At 35.8% G+C, this 24,194-nt stretch overlaps 2 protein-coding genes across 5 annotated transcripts in view; one reads left to right on the top strand and one right to left on the bottom strand.

The window, feature by feature from the left end:
- The window catches only part of LOC105835030, a 249,792-nt gene extending 238,876 nt beyond the window's left edge, over positions 1–10,916 (bottom strand). The window contains exon 1 of one of the 4 annotated variants that reach the window (XM_036284742.1): positions 6,286–10,916. In XM_036284742.1, the coding sequence (XP_036140635.1) occupies positions 6,286–6,334 (49 nt within the window). In that variant the 5' untranslated portion in view covers positions 6,335–10,916. The remainder of the gene's footprint in view (positions 1–6,285) is intronic. The other 3 variants (XM_036284741.1, XM_036284740.1, XM_036284739.1) reach the window with 3 other exon arrangements.
- Positions 10,917–11,107: 191 nt separating this feature from the next.
- LOC105833798 (actin-related protein 5) lies at positions 11,108–19,857 on the top strand. Its single transcript, XM_012675795.3, has 7 exons — positions 11,108–11,470; positions 11,535–11,846; positions 11,976–12,256; positions 12,574–12,792; positions 12,943–13,241; positions 15,691–15,871; positions 15,940–19,857. The coding sequence occupies exons 1-7, from the start codon at positions 11,362–11,364 to the stop codon at positions 16,561–16,563; spliced, it is 2,025 nt and encodes a 674-aa protein (XP_012531249.1). The 5' UTR covers positions 11,108–11,361; the 3' UTR covers positions 16,564–19,857.
- The last annotated feature ends 4,337 nt before the right edge of the window (positions 19,858–24,194 follow it).

Here is a 24,194-nt window from a genome sequence, read left to right as displayed (position 1 = left end):
GGAACGACCTTCTATTATTACGTAAAGCATCACAATTTTTCAAACAAAATAGCACCTTTGTTGTGTATCATTTACGGAACATTCAGTACCATTAATAATAATCGCAATTAAAATAACGGTCGAGAATAAAAATAACGATTTCTTTAAATAAAATGTTTCAGAAAATTTGAAATTGATATTTTAATATGATAAAATACAAGCATAAAAGTAATAAACGATTACATCATAGAGTATAGTTTTGTTTCTTTATTATTTATTTCTTATGCTCAATAGTTTTTTTATATAAAACCGTTGCTTTTCAGTAATTAGTATTATTAAAATACTACATTTACTCTATTAATGTATAACTTTTACAATAAAAACCAGTTTTATGAATTATTATTATATAAATATTGTTACATGTGTTTCGTTTCTCTTTCATTCTGTGTAATATTTAGGATCTTAGCAGTTTTTGCAGTAATCTCTCATTTTACCATTGCCAAAACCAGTCGCACATGAGAAATACCAAACTGCATAATCATATTTTATTTGTTTAAAATATGATTTAATTGCTAAATAAATTCCATTTAAATATTAATATTTATGTTATAGAAAATTAACACATCTCTCTCTCTTTTCATTGTTTGTTGAAGGTTTTTCCATAGAACACCTGATATGACACGTTTAGTAAGACGCTGTGATATGCGAAAGTAACAATATGATGTTACTTATGTCATTATTAGACAATATATAATTGAGTATACGTAGCAATATTATAATAAATTAAATAAAGCTAGAAAGTAATAACTGTGATAAACTTTATCGTGGGTAATTAATAAGAATAAAAGAACATAATCATACTTTTATAATTACATTCAGTTTTTGAAAATAATTAATGTAGAATGACAAATATCCTATTTTATGAAATTTCGGTAATTTAATACAGTAATATTTCATATTAGAAGAATAACCCACGTAAAATGCAACTTTTATAATAATTATTTCTGTAATAGTATAGCACAGAAAGTTTACGTAATCTATAACGTTTTATTATTGTTTATATATCTATAAAATAAAATATATATACGTGATGTATTATACCTTTATCTAGTGTAAACAAAGTGTGAGAAGAAACATCAGTATTGATCCACGGAAAATAACTTTAGACCTTGTCTTTTACTATATTCAATATTCTAGACATATGACAAATTGAGGGCGGCAAAGCGGCGAGTACGTGTAATGGAGATGAGACAAGGCGAGACATTCTGATATTACGATGACAGCGTAACGCTTCAACACTTTGAGTTGTATGAGCGATGAGTGATGTTCACAAGCTTTGCATTAAAGTGCCTTCGATCGCACCATGCATGGTTTGATAAATGATGTACGCTTTCTTAATCAGTACACTAAGATAACTGACTTTCCTATATTTTAGAAAATAAGAGAAAACCTTGGAGAGCTGACTTTCTTATTTGAAAAAATATCAGTCGTCACTCGACAATAGAAACAGAATGGCGAACAATCACTATGCATCATCTTTTATAAAAATAATACACAATTACTATATGATTCAAAATCTTAAAATTAATTTATGTATATTTTTTTACCTATAAATTTATAATATCAATTGATAATTTCCAAAATAAATTTCTAAAATTATTAATAAAAAAATTACGTAGAAAACATCTTAACTATTAATGCTACATTAATGTTACACGAGTCTTTGGATTGTTATCTTTCATTCTTATAATCTGATTCTCTCGTTCCATTTTTACTCACAAAATACCTATTCGCGCAAACAAAACGCTCAAACTGTTATTGCAACTGTTATTACATAAAATTGCGTCAAAAATGCACGACCACTTGTCTGAAAAAGCTAGTGCTCTTCCCCAGGTGACACTTTATATTTATCGTAGCCAAAATGCACTGCGACAAATTGCATCAGTCTTCAGACTTCAGAATGCAACGAGGGAAACGGTACTTTATCCTAATGTCGGGGCTACTTCGTTATTTCCGTTTACGGTCGCGCTCTTCCAGGTGGTCAACCAAATTCGATTTTCTCGGTTGCCTTCGACATTTTAGCTGCCTGTACCATTCGTCCCCATTTCTCGCGCTTTACCACCGACCTACCGCTATTGTACAATTACCGAACGCGGCGCTGAGAAAGAGGGGGGAAAAAAAAAGAGGAAATACAATACCGAGCTGCATTTAAAAGAAGCGACAAAGAGCATTTCAATTAAATTTTATTTCAATTGTTTGACGTTGCGTGTCGCGTCATGTGCGTCCACGAGAGAAACATTCGCTCATACGTCATTTTTCTCGAAATCGCATAACTTGATGCGATGTGAATACATTCTCTGGCAACGCATTTAATCTATTATCTACGCTCATTTGTGTATAATTGAAAGAAACGAAGCGAAGCTTGTTCTCTCCGTGCAGGTACGGCTATTTCAATGCGAGCATTATTGTTTATTTATATACCTCATGCACAATAGCTGGCAGCTCGAACCACAATGGCATAATTATTTCCTATTATGAAAATCATATTTGCATTATTATTAGACATTACAAATTCACCGTGTAAAAATAGCCCCTCCGATTTATTAATAATTATTACGCGAGGAGATACGTTAAAATAAAACGATTTTATTTTAATATCGGGGTATCCCCCCGCGTAATAATCGAACGGAATGAAAGGCGTATCGAGCAATAACGACAGCAATAATATCACGTGCAGGTCAAAAAAAAAAAAAAAGGAGGAGCCGTTTTGCAGTTAGTCTTCTCGACAACACGTAAAAGTCATAAACCTCCTCGGTGTTAACTCTGTTCCCCCGTCTCGGTCTTGTTATTACCAAATTGCACACGTGTACGATTGTGTACACGTACAGACGTGAGCAACCGACAGATTGCCAGCAAAGTGACCAAAGGAAAGGCAACGAGGAAGAGATACGTGGGGAAAACAAAGAGAAACGCGCGAGCCGTTGAGAATACACCGGGGGCACGTGTTACCTACATGCGCGCGACGACCGCAAGATCGTTTCCCGATTCTCCTTGAATTCCCGTGCTATCCGGAGCACAACTTCCGCGAGCGGAGCAGAAAAGCAGCGGCGTTTTCCCATGGAAGGGCTTTTATTATTTAATGGAAGCACTTTAAAGTCGGAGCTTTTATATAATCGACAACTCGGGCGCGGCGCGATAGGGCGGCGCGGCTCTTCGGGTCTTCGAATCTTCGTGATCGAAAATGGCGCACGCGACTCGCGAGGAAACGGGCGCGAAAATTAATAAATTCCACGTGCTCCGCTCCTTTTCCCGCCGTGGGCAATATTCAAAATGGATCTCGAAGTTTCGGGAGATTAATGAGCTGCGCAGCGGGCAAACGTGGATATTGGAAATGCGTCTGGAAACGCATTAAATTGTAAACCTTATTGTAACGATTAAAAATCGCAACGTCAAAACTACAAGTTTTACAGACTCGAAAGATGTATTATCGTTATTTCTATGTAGCGTGCGAGTTAGAGTAGCATTTTGTTCCGAGCATAATGAAACGCTCGCACTCGAAAACAAATGATATCGCTCGCTGCGGCATTTCGCTCGAAAGGATTTAAATGGAACAACGAAAACGGTGAATTCTTAATGTTGCTTACAGCAGAAATTAATACCGCGCCGTAATTCCGCCTGCACTTAATGAATCATGTTGAAAAGCCAAGAGGTAGATACGAACCCTTGTAGAATCGCGGCGCAGTATGGAAACGCGGTACAAAAGACGAAGAAGTCGAGAGGATAGTCGCGGTAAAATATTTATTACCCGCGCATATAGGCGGTTCATGCTGCAGAAGTTCTTCAAAGTTTCCCCGAGTGAGCTACCCATGCAAGATACAATCCCGCACGATAATACCGAGAGAGAAAATAGGAAGGAAGAGAGAAGGGCGTCGTCGTATTCGACCGTAGATGATGTGCGTCCCTTTTCCTATCGCGCATCGCTTACGTTGTTGTCTCAGCTTCGTAACTTTGGAATTACTTATACATACAATCTGCAATCTTCGCGAGAGATCTGTCGCTGCAATCGGAACAGAAGTCCGTTTCGCAGCAAAGAGAAAGAGAGAGAGAGAAAGAGAGAATCCAGTGTAACAAGACTTACGAGATAAAACGTGAGTTACAACTTTTTAACGCGTAGGCGCTTCCTACCGTAAAATTCAGTTACGACATCGTGGCTGCGTCTAAGTTTCGCGGACACGGCATTTTCTTTTTTATATCTTTCTTTATAATTGCTATATACTTTAATATCGTTCTACATTACTTTTTTTTATAATTCTTTTTATAATTTCATTGGTTGAAATAATCTTTTTGAATATATCGCTCATTTACTACAGCAACTCAAAAAAATTTGATTTTTTATTTGTCTGCAAAAAAAAAAAGAGAATTCTGATAAGACTTCAATGTTGAGAGTGAAGAGCTAACAATACTTTTGTTCCTTTATAATCAGCAGATCAAATCGTTACACCAAAATTGTATTTTATAACAATATTGCAAAATTTTAATGATTTAAAACATTCAAACTGAAAAGCTTTGTTTTTTTAATTGTCATCGTTGTAGTAAATACACGATACTCCATCGATCAATGCATCTCACAATTATCGTAAAATCCATATCAGATTACGCATTGAAAATTGAGGATTGCAAATTGAAGATTAGAATTTGGCTAAATTTTAAAAGGTAATTTTAATTTTAAACTGTTTTATTCTGATTTGGTTGAATTCTAATCTTTAATTAGCATTCATCAATTTTCGATCAGTAACCTGATGTAGATTTAAAATAATAACATTGGTCGTTTTTAATTCAACTTTATAACGATACCCATGCGACAACGAGATTTTTTAAACTTCGGATCTAACTTATTTCCAAGATGTACAAAAATATTTCGCAGAGTAAAATAACTGCGGTATATGTACGCAGTACTTGTCAAAAATTTAGTTTCTCAAGTGTATTATATTTATAATAAATAAATTATATTAATAAAAACTTCATACTATTATTATTAAAAAATTTAATAAAATATTTACTTTCTTATACTTATAAAAAGTTTTCATAAAATCTTGCATTTTTGCCGTATATCAAAAAGGATATATAACTCATAAATAAAATAATCAAGCTAAATAAAGGGCTAAGCCCTTATATTTTAGTATATATTCTATTCTTTCTGTCCTACTCTTATCTACCATCACGAAATAATCACCAAGTCTTTTTCACATTGTCTACAGAGATAATAATCACTTTACATACTCGGGAAAAAATGTTTTATATAAAAATATATATAAATATATATATAATATGTCCATATATGTTTATATCAGTTTCCTTTCTTTTGTGAAATTTCTGTTTGATATAAAAAGACAATAGTCACACTGAAAAGACAGAAACTAATTTTAAAAATAATTTTCGCATTGCTTCCTTTAAAAAAAAGCTAAGTATGAAAAATTGTTCATATATGTATAACCAGATATATTCCGGAATATATATAATTATATATGGATTACAATTTTTCATATTTAGCTTTTTTAAAAGAAGCAATGCGAAAATTATTTTTTTAATTAGTTTCTATCTTTTCAGTATGACTATTATTTTTTTACATCAAACAGAAATTTTACAAAAGAAAGGAAGCTAATATGAATATATATGGACATATTTTATATAATATTTATATATTTTTTTATATTTTTTTATATTTTTTCCCGGGTAGGTTTTAATATATCGCCGCCCGAAATACTGACAAATTGATTCAATTACGATCCTTTACATTAATAATGACAGTGAGAAAAACGGAAATCACAATCAACAATACTAATATAAAGGCATCCACAGCGGCTGCGAACAAATTACATTCACTCGTTTTGTTACTCTTTTTTACTTTTATTTTTTACTGTAGCGTAAATACCGGAATTAACTCTTTCGTGGAAGATACACTAATACATATACATATGTGACGCGCAATACAAAATTCCTCCCCCTCCTCGCCGCCCGTTATTGTTTAATCGCCGCCGTCATTTATCACCGCGCATTTTACCGGAACGGCAAAAAGTTAAAAGGGCTCACGCGAAAACCCGAAATTTGCCCGTAATTTTCGGATCGTTAACCAAGCGAGAGGTCGAAATAAAATACCGTACTCGCTGTTCAGCCTGCGGAAATGCGCCGGGAATAATTAAGCGTCCATCAAACCGCGGTCACGTGCGCCGAATGCCCGGACGGCGGTGAATCCTTACAAATAAATACATAATTACGCAAGCAAGCGCGATAAATGGATTTACTCACCGGCCCGTGTCGGCGATCCGCTGCTGTGTGACCGAAGCTCTCGCTCCATCGGTGTCAAACGCTGCGACGGCCGGCGTAACAATCTCGCTCCAGGGTGCACGAACGTGTCCGGAAAAACGCGAACTAATCACAATTTCATATAAACCCGATACTCTCTCTACACTCGACGCTCACTCTCGTCACTCGCGCGTAAACTCCCGCGCTCCGAACCGGCGCGACGCAGCGCGCCAAAGCGCCCGGCAACAAATGGCGGTCGGTCCGGCGAGTCGAAAACGTAACCGAGCCGTGGCACGAATCGACGCGAAACGATCGACGCGCGAGAGCTCGGGTATCCGTAACGACGAGAGAGCGACCCGAAATCACTCCTCCGCGCACGTCGCCCCGGTGCGACGGACGCCCGGCACGCTTCCATTCCCGGTACACGCACGACGCTACGAACGACGCATCGACACACGCTATCGACCGTCCGCGGGATGCATCGTTACGGCGTGACGTAGGCATCGCGATGCCGCACCGGCCGAACTTCGCCGGGCACAGCCGAATCGACGAGCGAGAGAGAACGCATTTCCGATTCCGCGAATCCCGCAAATCACGAACGGAACGGACGGACGTGGAAATCGCAGCAACGATGCGCGTCGACGCGCGATGCACCGGACACTCTTCTTCCGCGCGACCGTTAAATATTCGCGCGCGCTCTCACGCTTCGCTCTATCCGCCGTACGTGTAAAGGGAGGGATGGATCTTTCGGTGGCTCCGAACGTACGGACGCGCCGCGCGACGTGAACTGAGCTACGGTGGCGCGACGGTCGCGCATGCGCGCGTACGCGCGCGCGTTTCGAAGCGATCTTTCGTACGTTCAAAATTCAAGTTCGCTAGATGGGCCACTTGCGTTGATATAATAACCGCGTTCCATATTCACGCGAGAACTATTTCGGATTTTCACTTCAAATTTAGCTTAAATTAAAGTAAAAGTCAATGTTGAGAAGCATTATTTATATCAAATTAAAAGACATACGATTTGTTTAAGTTAGACGATCAACACAATTATAATATCGATCGTCAAATATATTTAATAGTTTATTTGTAAGTATATAAAATATTGTTAGTATATAAAATATAAAATATATTGTATTAATTATTAACTTTTTTATAACTGTTATATACTTTTATATGCAAAATAATTAGAAAAATGTTATTACGTAAAAAATATAATTCCATTATCATATAATTTTATTTCCAAAAACAAAATGACTTTTACATCTTCAAAATTATTCGTAAAAAAAAACATTACCACTATAAAACAATCGCTTCTGCACCGTAGAATTTCTGTCGAGTTCTACTTTCTTCTTATATAGTTTCGAAGATATTCAAAGATATAGTGATAATAATTATTGCCTCTGTGTATACATAAGGAATTGCACTTCTTTCGACACTTCATTCGCGATCTTCTCCTTCTCCCATCCTTTGCCTACTGTCTCCGCGGACGGCCTCTTTTATTTTGTCGATCTCTTTCTCCGCCGCTACGCAGTCGTGAAGTTAGACGAAACTCGTTATCGGATAGAACGGGCGATTACCGCCTCGTCTCGAGTTGGCGCTCGACTTTTAACGCGATTATACGTCGCTGAAAGGCTAAATTGCACAGCGCAACGAGAGTTAACGCCCGCGAAAACTGCAAATTCGCGCGATGCGCCTCGGGGAGGAGCGGCAAAAAAATAATCGACAAAGCGACACGAATTGCATGAAAAAAGAGCGTCGCGTTTCCCCTATAGCTTGGCGCGCGGTCACAATACCGCAAAAAATTTTACACCAAGTGAAAATTAGAGCAACGAAACTATGAAACTATGCCAGACTTTGAAACAAAAGGGACCCTTTTATAGCCGAGATTATTTCCAAGACAAAAATAACATTTCGGTATATTACGCACTTCTTGCTAATGGCACAAATATTCTCTTCAAGATATTCTAGAGACAAAGTTGAAAAGGAAAGAAAGCCTGTGGCAAATAAGGAATATAGTGAGGCCAATACAAAGCAAATGTCCCGAAAAATCCCCCGTGTTTCATAAAACTGACTGTTCTCGCGGCTCCGCGTGCTTTATACGGCTCCCTGTCGCAAATAGACCGGAGAAAAGCCAAAGACAGAACGAGAGAGGTAAACGGAAGCCCGATAGGTCGAGCCAATCGCTCACCTGCTCAACCAATCGCACACCTGTACTCGCCCTCCACGAAGCTAAACCAATCGTGCCCCCCCCCCTCCCCCATTCCTCCCTCATACGTCTCGTTGTTTGGTCAGTTTACGAGCTCCCGCGTTCTCCGCGGATATCGATTACCGATCGCCTCGGCGGCTATCGCTTTCCCCTAATACTGAAAAATGGACCAAAGCCTTTGCGCGAGATCGGTTGCGAAGGGGAACGGGCGCGAAGCGCGGCTATCGCCCGTGGAATTCTCTCGACGCGCCTCGACGAGATCCGATGGAGGACCCCGGGAAGAATGCTCGAAGTTTCCGCCCGCTTCCGGTCCGCCGGCTTTCGCTGATGGCTGCAATTAGACCTCTGGCCATCCTTTTGTAGCACACGCGCGCGCACACAACGTACAGCACCGAGAGAAGATCGACCGCCGCTAGAAGAGCAGACCATGAACGAGAATATCCTCTCTAATTGAAAGCGACCTTAAATTTTGGAAAAGTTAATGAATTAGAAAAACGACTGGAACAGACGCGTCCGGTTTTCTCCGTTTTTCTCACGTCGAAAGCTTTCAGCTTTAACATCTCTGCGTTCTGAGTAACGTAACGGATGTGAAATTCCTGTATTAATTATGCTCGAATGTGTTATCGGCGGTAATCGATCATTAATAAAATTTTAATTGGTCCGTATTGAAATTTCTCGAGAAATTTATCTTACCCATGGAGTACAGAAATAATTATTTTTAATTAATGTACATTATAAATTAATTTTAATAAAGCTATGGTCTCAATAAAAAAAAATCATATTTAAAGGTTATTATTATTCTCATTTTTTATGCGAAATCTATTCAAGTAGCAATTAATTGTATTATTTTTTTTTTCTTATTAGTTTAGTAAAATTAATAAAATTATCTAAAGTCTTAACTCTTTAGTAGTAAATAAAAATTTCTACAGTCACAATTCTTTAGATCTAGATGACATTAGGAGCCACCTGCTCTTTCTCACTACTACTACTACTAATAAATTTCTAGATTTCTCTCTAAACGCAGACGAAAGTATACATACCATCCGAGTATTAAGAGAAACTGCTAAGAGACGATATAAATTACAATAATTTCAAGGTTGTAGCGTTCGTAATTACACATGTATTTCACTGACGAAGTCTTTACAGCTCCGCCTACAAATTCCCTCTTTACGTTTCGTCCTCCCCACATCCGAATCGTTATAACAGATACCCTATTCCTGTGCAACGGTTCATTGTGAAGAACATATTGTCTTATCGAACACAGAGCAGTTACAAAGTCCTATGCCTCATGGTAGCTATTCCGCTGGAAGCAATTCCGTTTAAGATACCACGTAACAAAGGTCTGTTTATACTCGAAATATCGCGACAAATTTTCGTCGAGCGATTCCCGGATCGCTTTGTACATCGGGCGAAAGAGCACGGAAACGAGAAAGTTTCTCTCGCAGAAAATAGACGCAGAGTTTTGTGGCTAAATTTTTTAATAAAAATTAATACAACAGATTTTTGCGTGCGTTATTGTAATATCGAGCAACTTCCGATGATTTTCTGTTACTGGTTACGTAATTATAAACAGCGAGAAATGTCGGTAGAATTATCAGAAATATTCAGCTCGACATCTTTTACTTAAGTGTCGTGCTGATTTCGGGCATACAAAAATTATTAAAAAATGTTTAATCGTCGGAACGTTGTTTAAACGCTGTAGAAACTCAGCAAGAAGGAACGAGAACTTTTGCTAGTGATGTTTAAATATGAGGGAACCTACTAAGAATTATTAATCGAACATAAAACCTCCAATCAAGCAAAGCTCTGTTTCTTTTGGATCTCTAACGAGAAAAAAATCGAAGAGCGGCCACGGCCATAATTTAATTGTGATTTTATTTTGAAATGCGTCTCTATATGTCCATAAATGTAGACACAGAACTAGATAGTCAATGTCTATAAAACCTGTATAAATAATATTGACGAATTTTTGGTTCTTTCCTACATAGAAACAGAATCGTGCTTTAAAATTTAAGATTACCTCTACATAAATTATTTAAATACCTCCATAGAAAAGTAATGTCACAATAGAATCATATGTAAATGTCTACTTTGTCATCAAATAATCGTCATATGATATCGCGATGTTTTTATAGCAATATCCATTAATAATAAGAGTAAATTCGTACATTAATTACCATGACTTCTAATATCAAAAAATAACATAAACTTTAAAAAGTCTATGTTGCGTTTAGCAGAAAAAGCAACTTCACGACTGTTGTAAAATTTTTTTATATGATTGATTTATGCATTTAGAATCAACAGAAACTAAGGGCGAAACTAATTGTGTTGAAGAATTGTACAACTGTTGCAAAGCTGCTTTTTCTGCTGAACGCAGTAAAAATTAAAGTATTAGAGAGCAATGTAAATTATTATAATTTAGATAAAATTATATAAAAATCAAATGTATAAAATCGTTAATATATCTAACTTTAATTTTTATAAAATAAAAGTTAATAATATTCAAAATAAAAAATAGAATATATATCATCTCGGTTTAATCCAAAAAATAACTTTTTGTTGACAGTATCGATAAGTGGATGAGGCCACGTAGTACATACGTAGTTCAACATCCTCGTTTGGCGCTGATGCTAGTCAAATATCGGTCGCGGTTCCTCATAGATAGGTTATGTTATCCTGTTGAATCAGTTTGTTTATTGGGAAGTTGCAGTTTCGTCAACTCCGTGTATTTTGGAGGCAACAAAAGTTTGATTAATACACAATTTTTAATTCTGAGACAAGACATATCATCGTTCTACACAATCATCGATTTCTGATTTTTCTCATATAGTTGTTAATAGTGGCTAAATATAAAGTGTATCTCAAGCTGAAGAATGGAAATAGAATTGATTGAATTAAAAGATATAAAAGCCGTACAGGACATAATACACCTTTATCCGGAACGAGTAAAATCCGAACATATACCACTCGTTATTGACAATGGTAATTTGTAATATATTGTAATTTAAATAATATACTCTAAATTAACAGCACTGTTTGGTATTAGGATCCTACAACTGCAGAGTTGGTTGGGCTACGGAAAAGGAACCGCAACTGATATTCAAAAATCTCATAGCGAAACCAAGGAAGGAACGTGGCAAAAAAGATGGAGAACCTCAAGTAGGAAATGATATAGCAAACATCGAAGCTGTTCGATTTCAATTAAAGACTCAGTTTGACCGAAATGTCGTGACACATTTTGAGGCCCAGGAACAGATATTTGATTACACGTTTGCACATATGGGTATAGATACAGATGGCGTAAACCATCCAATTATATTGACAGAAGCATTTCTCAATCCCAATTATTCTCGTAACTGTAAGTAATTTCTGTTGCTATTATTACTATTAGCTATAATAATTTGGCTATAGTAACTAATGACAATGCTATACTATAATAATATATATTTCCAATTTCCCTAAAAATTTCTATGTCTATATATTTCAGTGATGGCAGAATTATTGTTTGAATGTTACAATGTACCATCAGTAGCATATGGAATTGATAGTTTGTTTTCGTACCAGCATAATAACTGCCCACCTGATGGCCTAATAGTTAGCGTAGGGTATCATACAACTCACATAATACCAATACTGGATGGGAAAGCGGATGCCACAAATGCGAGAAGAATTAACATTGGTGGATATCACATCACATCGTATATGCATAAACTCCTCCAATTGAAATATCCGGTGCACGTCAATGCAATAACGCTCAGTCGAGCAGAGGTACATATCGTTTACAATAATAACGTAACAAACAAGTTTTCCAGTTTAAATAATTAAAATTTTGTAATATTTTCAAACGCGATATTTGACATAACGATTTGGTTTACTTATTGTGACAAAATAAAAATATCACTAACTCTTCATTTAGAATTAAACTCATCTTTTTGTAGATAAAATTTTGACCATTTTTGAGTTATATCATGCAAATAAGCGATTTGATATCATCATGTTACCAAAAAAAAATTAAAATGATCAGAGTGAAAGTCTATATTTTTTATTTTCCAACATTTATTAAATTTCTATTTCTTTATTTCTAGGAATTAATACACGAACATTCGATGATTGCTTTAAACTACCAGCAAGACTTATGCAAGTGGGCAGATGTAGATTACTATGATACACATGTTTTACGAGTGCAATTACCATATATTGCGCCTGCTACTGCTCCTGGTTTAACGCTTGAGCAGCAGAAAGAAAGAAAAAGAGAATTAGCACGACGACTAATGGAAATTAATGCAAGAAAGAGAGAAGAAAGAGTTAGTATTTTATAATTTTATTTATACACTGAGAAAAAAATGCTAGATTCAAAGAAATATTTATTTGAATCTAGCATTTTTTTCTCTCAGTGTATGTTATTGCTAGTTGTGTCATTACTTTATATTTAATTGCATCTGTCGTATTTGTAGTTAGCAGAAGATGAAGAACAACTTAATCAATTGCTAGCAGTCCAAGATCTTCTAGAAGAAGGCGAAATCGACGAATTTGACCAGGCATTGAAATCTTATTCTCTTGCAAATGAAGCTGATTTAATAAAAATGATTAATAATCTACAAGCGAAAGTGGAAAGAACTAGACAGAAAATCGTCGCTGCTAACTCGCAAGAGGAAAATATTGTGATGGAAGAAAAACCTAAAATTAAATCAAGTCTTCAACCTAAGGATCAACAGGATTTCGACGAATGGATTGCTGGAGTTCGAAAGAAGAGGTAATTTCTCAATATATATACTATATTACTAATATCAGAAAGGAACCTGAGAGCGGTCATCGCATCGTTTTAGGTGTTTTCACCCATTAGTGCTTCTATGTGCACAAAATGTGCACATTGAACTATGTAATCAAATATCTATGAATCCCGTAGGTAATTTGCATGACTTTTTTGGTCTCTTCTATGCTATGTTCACGTTTATTTGGTTCTGTTTCATGCTATACCCGTAAATTTTACAATTATATGCATTCATATTTTAAATCTGTTTTATGCAAATGTGCATAATTGTGTTCTATAACTGTGCAATACTGACACTGTACAGATGCAGCATGGAACAGAACCAATATTTTATCTCGCGTCACGTCTATCACATATTATTTTGTTTCACATATACATGATATAAATTCAAATAATTGATTTGATAAAAATTCACTCACCGATTGCTGTCGCTGCTCCTATTACTGATGCTGCTGCTGCTACTGCTACATTCCTTTTCTGGTTTTGATTCTGAAAATGTGATAAATATTATTTCTCAACTCAAACACAAAAGCAGGTAAAGAAATGTATCACTTAAAAAAAAGTATATTTAATACCGAGTCGCTTGATCCATGGATGCCGCTTTCTGCTGATATCCTGCTTGTATTGTGTATTCTCGAACCGCACATTAACAACGATCGCCCGATATTTTATTCAGCAATCCCGATATTACGGATAATATATCACACACACGAGTAAAACGTAAACCGTGCGCGAGAATTTCACTTGGCGCGACCGTTACATTTGGAAAAATACGGTGCGAAGGACGGCTCGTCTGATTGGCGGCGAAAATCATGGCACGAAAGTGGCGTGACGTCACGTAACTTCGTGGAAACGTAGACCGAGGAAAGCGGTGAGAAAACCGTTTGAATGAATTACGCGAGATACAATGAACGGAGACAAATTCGTTTCGTATGCTCGCACGACGACTAGAGTACTTCATCACTTAATTGGCACTCGCGATGTTCTACCGAACGTATCCTCTTCACACTTTGCTCGAACGCGCCCGCGAACACTTCACTCGAAATCGAAGGCACACGCACGTTGCCGCGCTTTACACATGAATACCATCTTTGTTTGATCATACTATCTTGTTACGATCTCACATAGCTCGCGTGTTGTTTGCTAGCGCGGCGGCACTCTCAACACAACGGTACCTGCGCACAATGAATTCTGGACACTCAAGTCACGCACGGAGTCGACAGAACGTCCGACCGGCGCTGGAGCGCGGAACAACATGGCGGCGGCAGCGGCGTACGTGACTCGGCGGTAGTTGGCGCAGGCGCGGCGAGTCAACCGCCTAGCAACGCCGAGTGGCGCCGACTAGCGCCGAGTACCGCCGAGTCTGCCTGCCAGCAGTCACGTACGCTGCTGCCGCCATGTTACCTCGCGTTCCAACGCCGGTCAGGACGCTTTGTTGAATCCGTGTGTGTCTCGCGTGGTCTCGCGTGTTCAGATTCGAATTGTGCGCAGCTACAGTATTGAGACTGTTGAGAGTAATGAGAGTGCCGTCGTGAGTCATGTGAGTACGTAACAGAGATCGTATTCATATGCAAATCGCGGCATCGTGCGTTTGCCTTCGGTTTCGCGCTAAGTGAAATTCTCGCGCGCGGTTTACATTTTACTCGAGTGCGATATATTATCCGTAATATCGGGAGTGCCGAATAAAGTATCGGGCGATCGTTATTAATGTGCGAGAATAGCAGAATGATCAGCAGAAAGCGGCATCCATGGAACGACTCGGTATTCCGGAAAGGGAATGTAGCAGCAGGAGCAGCGACAGCAATCGGTGAGTGAATTTTTATCAAATCAATTATTTGAATTTCTATCATGTATATGTGGTATTGCACATTTATAGAACACGATTATGCACATTTGCATAAAATAGATTTAAAATATGAATGCATGTAATTGTAAAATTTACGAGTATAGCATGAAACAGAATCAAATAAACATGGACATAGCATAGAAGAGCCAAAAAGTCATGCAAATTACTTACGGGATTCATAGATATTTGACTACATAGTTCAATGTGCATATTTTGTGCACATAGGGTGGTATTCATTGGGTGCGTTCCACTTAAAGCTCGCAACATGGAATCATTTCATCCTTGTTGGTTATAAAATATTAAACAAGGATAAGCAACGCTCATGAGCGTTGCGGGCGTTAAGTGGAACGCACCCATAGTCGAATCTTATTTAAAGATCGTCTCAAGCAATGTCTTAAGATGCTAATACGGCTCTGTGATTGGCTGATGGCATCTTAAGGCGGTACTTGAGATGATCTTAAATATAAGATCCTACTATGAATACCAGCCATAGAGGTGCTGTCAGGTTCCTCTCTGCTAATATTCATTGTATACTTATTTATTAACAGATTATTAAATTTTTATATATTTTTTATATTTTTGTAGACAAGAAATATTAGACAAACGCATGGCAAAAAGACAACGAAGACAAGACATGGCAAAGCGACGAACAGCTGCCGCACAGGAGAGGATGCGTATAATTAGTCAGTTAGCGAAAAAGGAAAAGCGCGATGACGATTTTGGTATGCGAGACGAAGATTGGGACGTGTACAAAGTTATAAATAGGGTATATATTTTTCTCATGTTGAATTATACGCATTGATATTTTTTGTTACAAAATTTCTTCTTTTGTAGGAAGGTGGCGATTCAGATTCAGAATTGGAACAGGAGAAACTATTAGAATTGGAAGATGTTTTACGTCATCATGATCCAGAATTTGATAGTGCTGGATCTAGTGTCCCTATGGTTCCTGGTGAAACCCACCAACTTCATGTAGGCGTAGAACGTTTACGGACACCAGAATTGTTGTTTCAACCATCTATGATTGGTTCTGTAGAAGCTGGAATTGCCGAGACAATCGAATTTGTTTTAAAACAGTACGCTCTCGAAGAGCAAACACGTCTTGTAAGTAACGTTTTTCTTACCGGTGGATCGACAGCTTTCCCAGGTTTGTTGGACAGATTAAAACGTGAACTACGTGAAATGAGACCTTTCGGGTCGAACTTTCAAGTGAACATCGCAAAAAATACCAGCTTGGATGCTTGGTACGGTGCAAGAGACTTCGGTTTAAATGGTAATTTTCCTGAGTACTTGGTCAGTCGTAAAGAATACGAAGAGAAAGGTGGAGAATATTTCAAGGAACATTCGACAAGTAATACTTACACCCGATCACCTGATCCTTTGCCGATGATACAAGTGCCTGTAACATCAGAGCAAGTAATCGTAGAGGATGCCGTAGTGGATGTGGAAATTGAATAAAAGTATTTATATTTAATTATAAATAAATTTATAATTCGAAAGTTTTAATTTGAATATTAATATATATTAGACATAATTAAATTTCAGAAAAACCGACATATGAGTAACGAACAAAAAAATACGTGATTTGAGATTTTTATATTTCATTTTCTAAAATATTAATAACAGTTTTTATATATTATTTAGAAACACATAATCTGTACAAAGATTTAATAGTGAAAAGCATAAAATAAATATATCAAAATCTAAATTTTTTGAAAATATTCTTACTAATTTTCTTTTAGTTGTAAAAATAAATTTATATTAATAAAAAAACATTTAACAAATATTATTATTAATATTTAATCGTAAGCTTTAATTTCAGCGTTATATCGATTTTGTATATCAGTTAATTTGTCAGTTAAGTTGTATATTGTTAATTTGTAAAATTGGGTTAAGTCCGACCAACTTTATAACATAAAAATATTTTCAAATATTTTCATTATAATACAATATAAAAAAATTATGCTGTTGGACAATGTGGACAATAATTAGGCGAATAAAATCATGTATTTGTTTTTGTTCGCTACTGTATATGAGAAATTTTAAATACTTACCTTGTCAGCAGATTTTAGCCAAATATTTGTATATAAAGTATATATCTGTGTGTGTGTGTGTGTGTGTGTGTATGTGTGTGTGTGTGTGTGTGTGTATGTGTGTGTGTGTGTTTGTGTGCATACATATATATGAATAATAGACTTTATTATTGAATGGATATCAAATATGACCATTTTTGTTCATGAATACCTACTTTATTACACAAGTATTTCTGTTTGTTCATTTTATTACGAACAAACTACATTGTAGTCTGTTTGCTGATCACAATATACAGTTCCCAAACATCGCATTTCGCCATTCAACACAATTACGCGGGATACGTTTTTACTTTTCTTATTTCTCGAGGACAATTCGACATCGGCTTCCGGGCGTTTTTCGTGTAGCCTAAAAAATTATGAAAGTGATCCCTCACCTTAGCGATAAGATTGATTTTACAGCAACCTCAGATTACAAATCTCCGAGCTCGATTCGCGAGAGCTTAAGCTAACATCACAATATAATAATACACTGAAATCATCGAGGCCCCATAGGCAGTTACAACTAACACTACTAATTCTTGCGCAACGCGTATCAATAAAGGAACCCATACCGCGACGTAACGCATTAATTTTCGCAATTGCTCGAATCTAATCTGACATAAAATAAGAAAAAGAAAAGCTTATATCGTGCCCGATGACATCACAAACTCTTAGATCACAAGTGCACAGCATTTGTTCATAGTACATATTTGATCTTAAAAGAAATTCTGTGTTTTATACAATATTGCGTAATCACAATTTGCATAAAATACAGTTACAAATGTACGTGATGTATACATTGTCATAATATATAGAACATGTTTTTTATAGAGTTTCCTTTGCATAAAATACATGTTTTGCTTTTACATAGACAACGTGCTGAAATAAATTGGGATACATATAAATACTTTCTATTAAAACGATACAACGTAAATAATCTAATATATTAAAAGCGTACAATGTTTCGAATATTATAAAGCAAACGAAAATTATAAAGCTCATTACAAAATTAATATAACCCTTAAGACAATCTTTCTGTAAAATAATAAAGCTAAAAACAAAAATATATATGTATATTCACATAATAATTGATGATCTATTTTATGCCACGTTTATCACACGTAATCATGTAATGAGCTTACATCGAATTTACAGACGTGTTTATTTCGTTCGCAAGATTCACCGAAGAATTATGTACCTCGACACAGCGCAAAAAAGAAAACTTCATTTAAATATCCTTTACAACTATCACAGTTTGAGGTCGCTGCAAATCAATGTCTCTCGCCTGTTACGACGCACTATATCTTATGAAATTTTCATTCAGTGAATGGAAGGATAGGTGTGGAGGACACTTGGGTTTCGTTTACAATAAGATTGAGGTAGAATCCAATCTGCAAATAAATACAACTTTTGATCCGCATATATGCTATAAGTGAGGGGCTACTTCCGTCAACAATAATGTAACAGTAATTAAAAATATATGTAGCATTAAAATGACGCCGCGATAACGATGATGATGATAATGATCATAATGATGACAGAGATTAACAATAATCATAATGATGATCATAGTAATAATAATGATAATAATAGAAGAATGAAAAGTAATAATAATTCACAATAATAACTAGTACAACAACGGTTAATGTTTTCCTGCAATATAATGGCTGTATGCATTTATATATATTTATATATATACATATATATTTATGTATATGTATATCGTATTCGTATGGTGGGGCAAAGATTGACAGCTATGTACAATACATGCTTGCCTTAGTTGTACCATTTTTATATATTATATGTACCTATACCCTCCGCGTTAATTACGTGACAATAATAATAATATTCCGATAATGATAATAATCAAAATAATTACAATAATAATCGTAATTATATTAGTATCGTTTGCTCATAAAATATCCTATATGTAACATGTACCTGCAATAATAACTAGGTATGCAGTATGTACGTAAGGAGGATGTGTTCGGATAGGATATGTCGATAAAAACTATGGTATACCAAGCGTTAACTTTTTATTATCTCTGCTATCGTTTGTCTCGTTTCTTGTTATTTTTTTTTTTTTTTAATCGTTTTTCGCAAAATTCGACTATTACAAAAGTGCACGTTACTCGCGATTCTTACACTTTATACGTACATACATAAATCGGCGTAGATCTACCTACTTTTCTTCATTGTCGTTTATATTAGTTCGGTAGCGTTATTTATTATTTTCTTTCAGTTATACATATATACTTTTATTCTCCCTTAACGGAGCGCTACGATATCCCCTTGTTTACACCATACATACATACGTACGTACATACATACACACACTGGCGGGTGTATATAACACGTGACATGATACTTTCTACGCATTGACGGTAAATAGATATATCTTATCGTCGTATCATAATTTTGTTCCTCCTTGTGATTTTTAAAACGTGATATTGCTGACGCGGATATACGTTAAATACCGCGGCAATCCACTCGCTTTCCCCTACCCACCCCAAGTTATTCGTCAAGGATTTGACGACACGCAATTCCGGACTTGCTTTCGTTCTTTTTTTTTTTTTTTTAATATCAAGGCTTTAGGCACCGTTCAAAAACTCGAGTTGAGAGAATTATTAGCGATAGAGAAGAACTTACGCTTGTACTTACGGCCTGGTGACTCTTAGCACCCCCCCGATAGACCAGATTTAATGTGTATTAACCCTTCACAGCTCATAAGGAAACAACGTAATTGGTACGGTGGAAGTTAGCGGTGAGACACATTTAACGAGAAAACATTGTTTAATACAGGATTTCCCAAACTTGTGTGGACCGCAACCCATTGTTTAAAATTTAAAACGTCTACGATCTATCTAACTTTAATGGATATGAAAAAGCGCGGAGAGAAAGGTAAATTGTTTATTTATATCCCTTTACTATTTTTTAAATTTATTTATTAAATATAATTTGTCTCTAAGACGTAAGTGAAGTGAATATAAAGTATGAAGAATGCGCTTATTTTCCACTTCTGTTAATAACGTTTTTTTAACGGTTTTAACGTTGATATCGATGCGAATCATTTTCATGCACAAAGAGTTTGATAATTGTAGTTTATTTCAAAATTTGATTTTGATTCCATCGCATCATATCATCAAAAATTTTTCGCGATCCATACTTTGGGATTTCCTTAATGAAAATCATGATTATGATAAATAACATTAATATTACCGTATAAAATTCGAAAACTCCACGAATTCACAAATTAATCAAATCTCTCGTTTTCAAACTTAAAACATATATAACAAGACTAGTATATCATATGTAAATAATGATCAACGAAATCTTACTTTAAAACGTGTAAACATCTCACTACATAGAACTTTTCATAAATATCGTGGTCTCTCTTTATGTGATCTATCACTTCTGTGCATTGTTATTGCAAATGTGTGACGGTAAAGCTGTAAAGAGTGAATGCAAAGCGCGCACTCCCGCCGTCGTTGCAAAAAAATATCGTTGGACGAGGAAGACCGTTGTTATATGTATGTACATGTGCAGATTTTCAAGTGCATGTGAAAAGTGTCTCGAATCTCTCGTCGGGTTGCTACAAAAATATCAATATTATATCTGAAATTAAAAAAAAGCGACGCGGACACACCGTTTAAACGGTCGAGTGTGTCCTTTCCGCCGTGTGTGTTTCGTCCCGTTTATATCTCTTTGTGAATCGATTATTCCTCTACTATTCTTCACAGTTCAGAAACGCTACGTGACATTTATCTCTCAACGTTGGTTGTTCAATCCCGACGTGCCTCCGTATTACATCCTTTCCCCCCCGAGCGATTCACTTGACGCCACGCCGGTACTCTTTTGTACATCTCTTTTACAACGTATTAAATCTAGCTTGGGTCGCGCGGACTCAAACGAATCGCCCGTGTCGAAACGATCGCTGCCTCGAGAGAGCGCGCCAGAAAGAGCGACGCGTGTCGCTTCTGACGATAATTCTTATCTTCGGGGAATAAAAAGGGAAAAAAAAACGGAGCGCCTACTTTGTCGCGACCGAGTGGCGGTTTCCATCGCCGAGGAGTATCTCTTATTGCTGTAAAATTCAAAGTGCGCTAATTATTCTTTCCTTACGCGGAAATATCCCTGCTAGATCCCCTTCCTATCTTTCCCCCCCCCAACTCTCACTCGCCCGCAAAAAGATTGCTTTGAGAATCATTGCTCTGATAATAAAGTTTTTTTGCTACGTATTCGTGTGTGTGCGTGTGTGTCGCGTGTCTCCGTGTCTTCGTGTCTGTTTTCAAACTAAAGCCAGTACTAGAAGTGCGTGTCCTTCTTTTTCAATATATATATATGTATATATATGTATATATATATATTCCACTGTGGACTCTGCGACATCTAGAAAAATTCCTACACTACTTTATTACGCAGGCCTCTATAAGACTTACGGTAGCACAGTAAACCCCTATAAAAATAAGAGCTATCCTACGTAAACGTATTACAAAAATAAATGGCATTGTACTCTGCTAAAGAAGCAAAATGGTACAGGCGCAATGTCGAGCGACGCGAGCATTGTCAATTTAACTCCCCCTCCCCTTTCTCTGCTTCGTCAAAATTCCCATGTTCGTCTTTAGGTTGTCTTTTCTCTTCGTTTGTCGGATCTCGAGACCAATCGCTAAATTCGGAAGCTCGAATTCCTGCCCTCCTTTTTTTTTCGATCTACCATCCCCCTACGAGAACCTTCCCCGATCGACCCCCTACTGAAAGTCAGGTTTAATTACATCACGTGCTGCTCGTACCAGGCGACGCGAGGGTATAAAACGTTACGAGCCAAGGGCTGTGCTTACCGGGGCTATCACAAGTACGGAGTCGATCGCACGGCACGATAGAGCACTTGATAAAGATAGTCGGACCAGGAACTGGCTTTGAAGTATCGGGAATGAAACGTGATGCCCTTCATATAAAACGTTGCCACTTCTCTTATGGTATTGTTCATTGGAACGTTCAGAGAACCACCTTCATATCGGATTTAATCCCTCTCACGCGTAAACTAAAACTCCGATCATCAAATTGGTCCTTCCCCTGGTATCTCCGATTTGTTAAGAGATCAAGCGTGCGCAAGAAGAAAAAAAAGCAACGGAGACCCATTTCTCTTTTTTCCAATGAAGAATAAAGATTTCAAAAGAAAGTGGCAATATTTCCAAGGACAATTCTGTATGTATGTAGGTTTGGTAAAGATGCCACCACCAATAGTTCCACACTTCGATTTCAATTCGCTGAAAGAACTCGTCAGGAAGATACGTGCAACTACCCGCTAAATTGTATAAGAGTATTAGGATATTAGAGTATGTGATACAAGATGATAGCTAATCAACATAACGAAGACAAACTATCTAACATCGACAAGTATAGATACAAATGTCAAGACTTTTTCGTATCTAATAATCGATCGATTAGTTGATATTGTCGTATGCGCGCTGCAGAAAATTGAAAACAAAAAGCTCTACAGTCTCGCAATGAATGTAACATTTTTCTAATTCTAAATCTGTTTCTTTTTAATTACATACGTTCTACGTTTCGTGTTTCTTTCCTCTTTCTCCTGCTTGAATATATGTATTATGTTATTTTAAATATGGAAAGAAAAACAAAATACATAATCTTATAATGAAATGAAGAATTTGTAATCGATCGACAAATTAGCATACGAATATTAGAATAAAATTGCATAATTACGACTTTCGTAGAACCGCATCCTTTATTATGTCGATTTACTCACGGCTTCAAAAATATTTCTTTTTTTTATCACAATAATAAAACTGTCGAATTTTTGCTCTTAAAAATACAAAATTAAAAAATATGAAAAAATCATTTATTTCTTGATTAAAAAAATGTTACGAATATTATAATATTTCATAAAGTCCAACAAAATTCAATTTTATACGAAATATAACAAAATTTACCAACTGTATATATAAATCTATACAGAAAAATAATACATTAAAAATATATAACGAACGTAAATCTCTATACGTAAATAAATCACTTTCTTCACACACATTCCATTCCTCATTTCATTATTAAAATATAGAAACATTACTGTATAAAAAAAATTATATAAATAGCATAGTATAAAATAAATTTTTAAATTACAATATATATATGTATATATATATATTATGTAATTAAAAGAATTTTTAAAAGTATATATATATATATATATATATACTATTAAAAAAGATATAACTTGAAAATTCCAAAAGCATTATTTAAAATTATTTCTTACTCTAAATACGATTTTAAGATTTTGCAAATGTCATAAATAAATTAACATCAGCATATAAGTTAAGAAACCGACCTCGACAAAACCAATTATCATTATAACTCGGAAAGTGTTTTCTTATCTCCACGATTGTATGGCATCCTAGAATCCACAAACTTTTTTTATATTTATTTAATTTAAAGCAGAATAATTTTTGTTGCTTGCATGCGTTGTGATTACTACTTATTGTTAATATTGCCAATCTATCACTATCATATTCAAGCACAAGAGAGCAGCGTCATTGAGAGATGAGCGTGTTTATCTATCTATAGGAAAAGTTTAACAAAGTATTTCAACCTATTTTTTACAAATAATTAAAATAAAAAAAACAACTGTCAACAAGTGCCGTATATAATTTTTTTGTATCTGACAAGATTCCTGAAAACTTTATACATTAATTATGCATTGATTGATGCATTAATAAAGATATTGGTCAAATTAAAATAAATTATTTTACATGTACATTTAATTTAAATAATGTTTTTTAGTATTTTCTTTTAATGAGAATTGAACATAATATAATAATGGAAAAATTCAATAAGAATAAAATCGTAAAAAATTATTTATATCTTCCAATAACAGCTATTAACTTTAATGAGATGGCAGAGATAATATACTAAAAACGATTAATTAAATTGTCGTTGACAGTATAATTTGAGAAGAGTGCGGAAGAATTTCATGAATCTATGCTTTTCATAAAACGAAAC

This window comes from Monomorium pharaonis, chromosome 3 (assembly GCF_013373865.1).
Source record: "Monomorium pharaonis isolate MP-MQ-018 chromosome 3, ASM1337386v2, whole genome shotgun sequence".
In the NCBI taxonomy this organism is placed as follows: domain Eukaryota; kingdom Metazoa; phylum Arthropoda; class Insecta; order Hymenoptera; family Formicidae; genus Monomorium; species Monomorium pharaonis.
The sequence above is the reverse complement of the archived record's forward strand: the minus strand, read 5'-3'. Positions and strand labels throughout refer to the sequence as shown.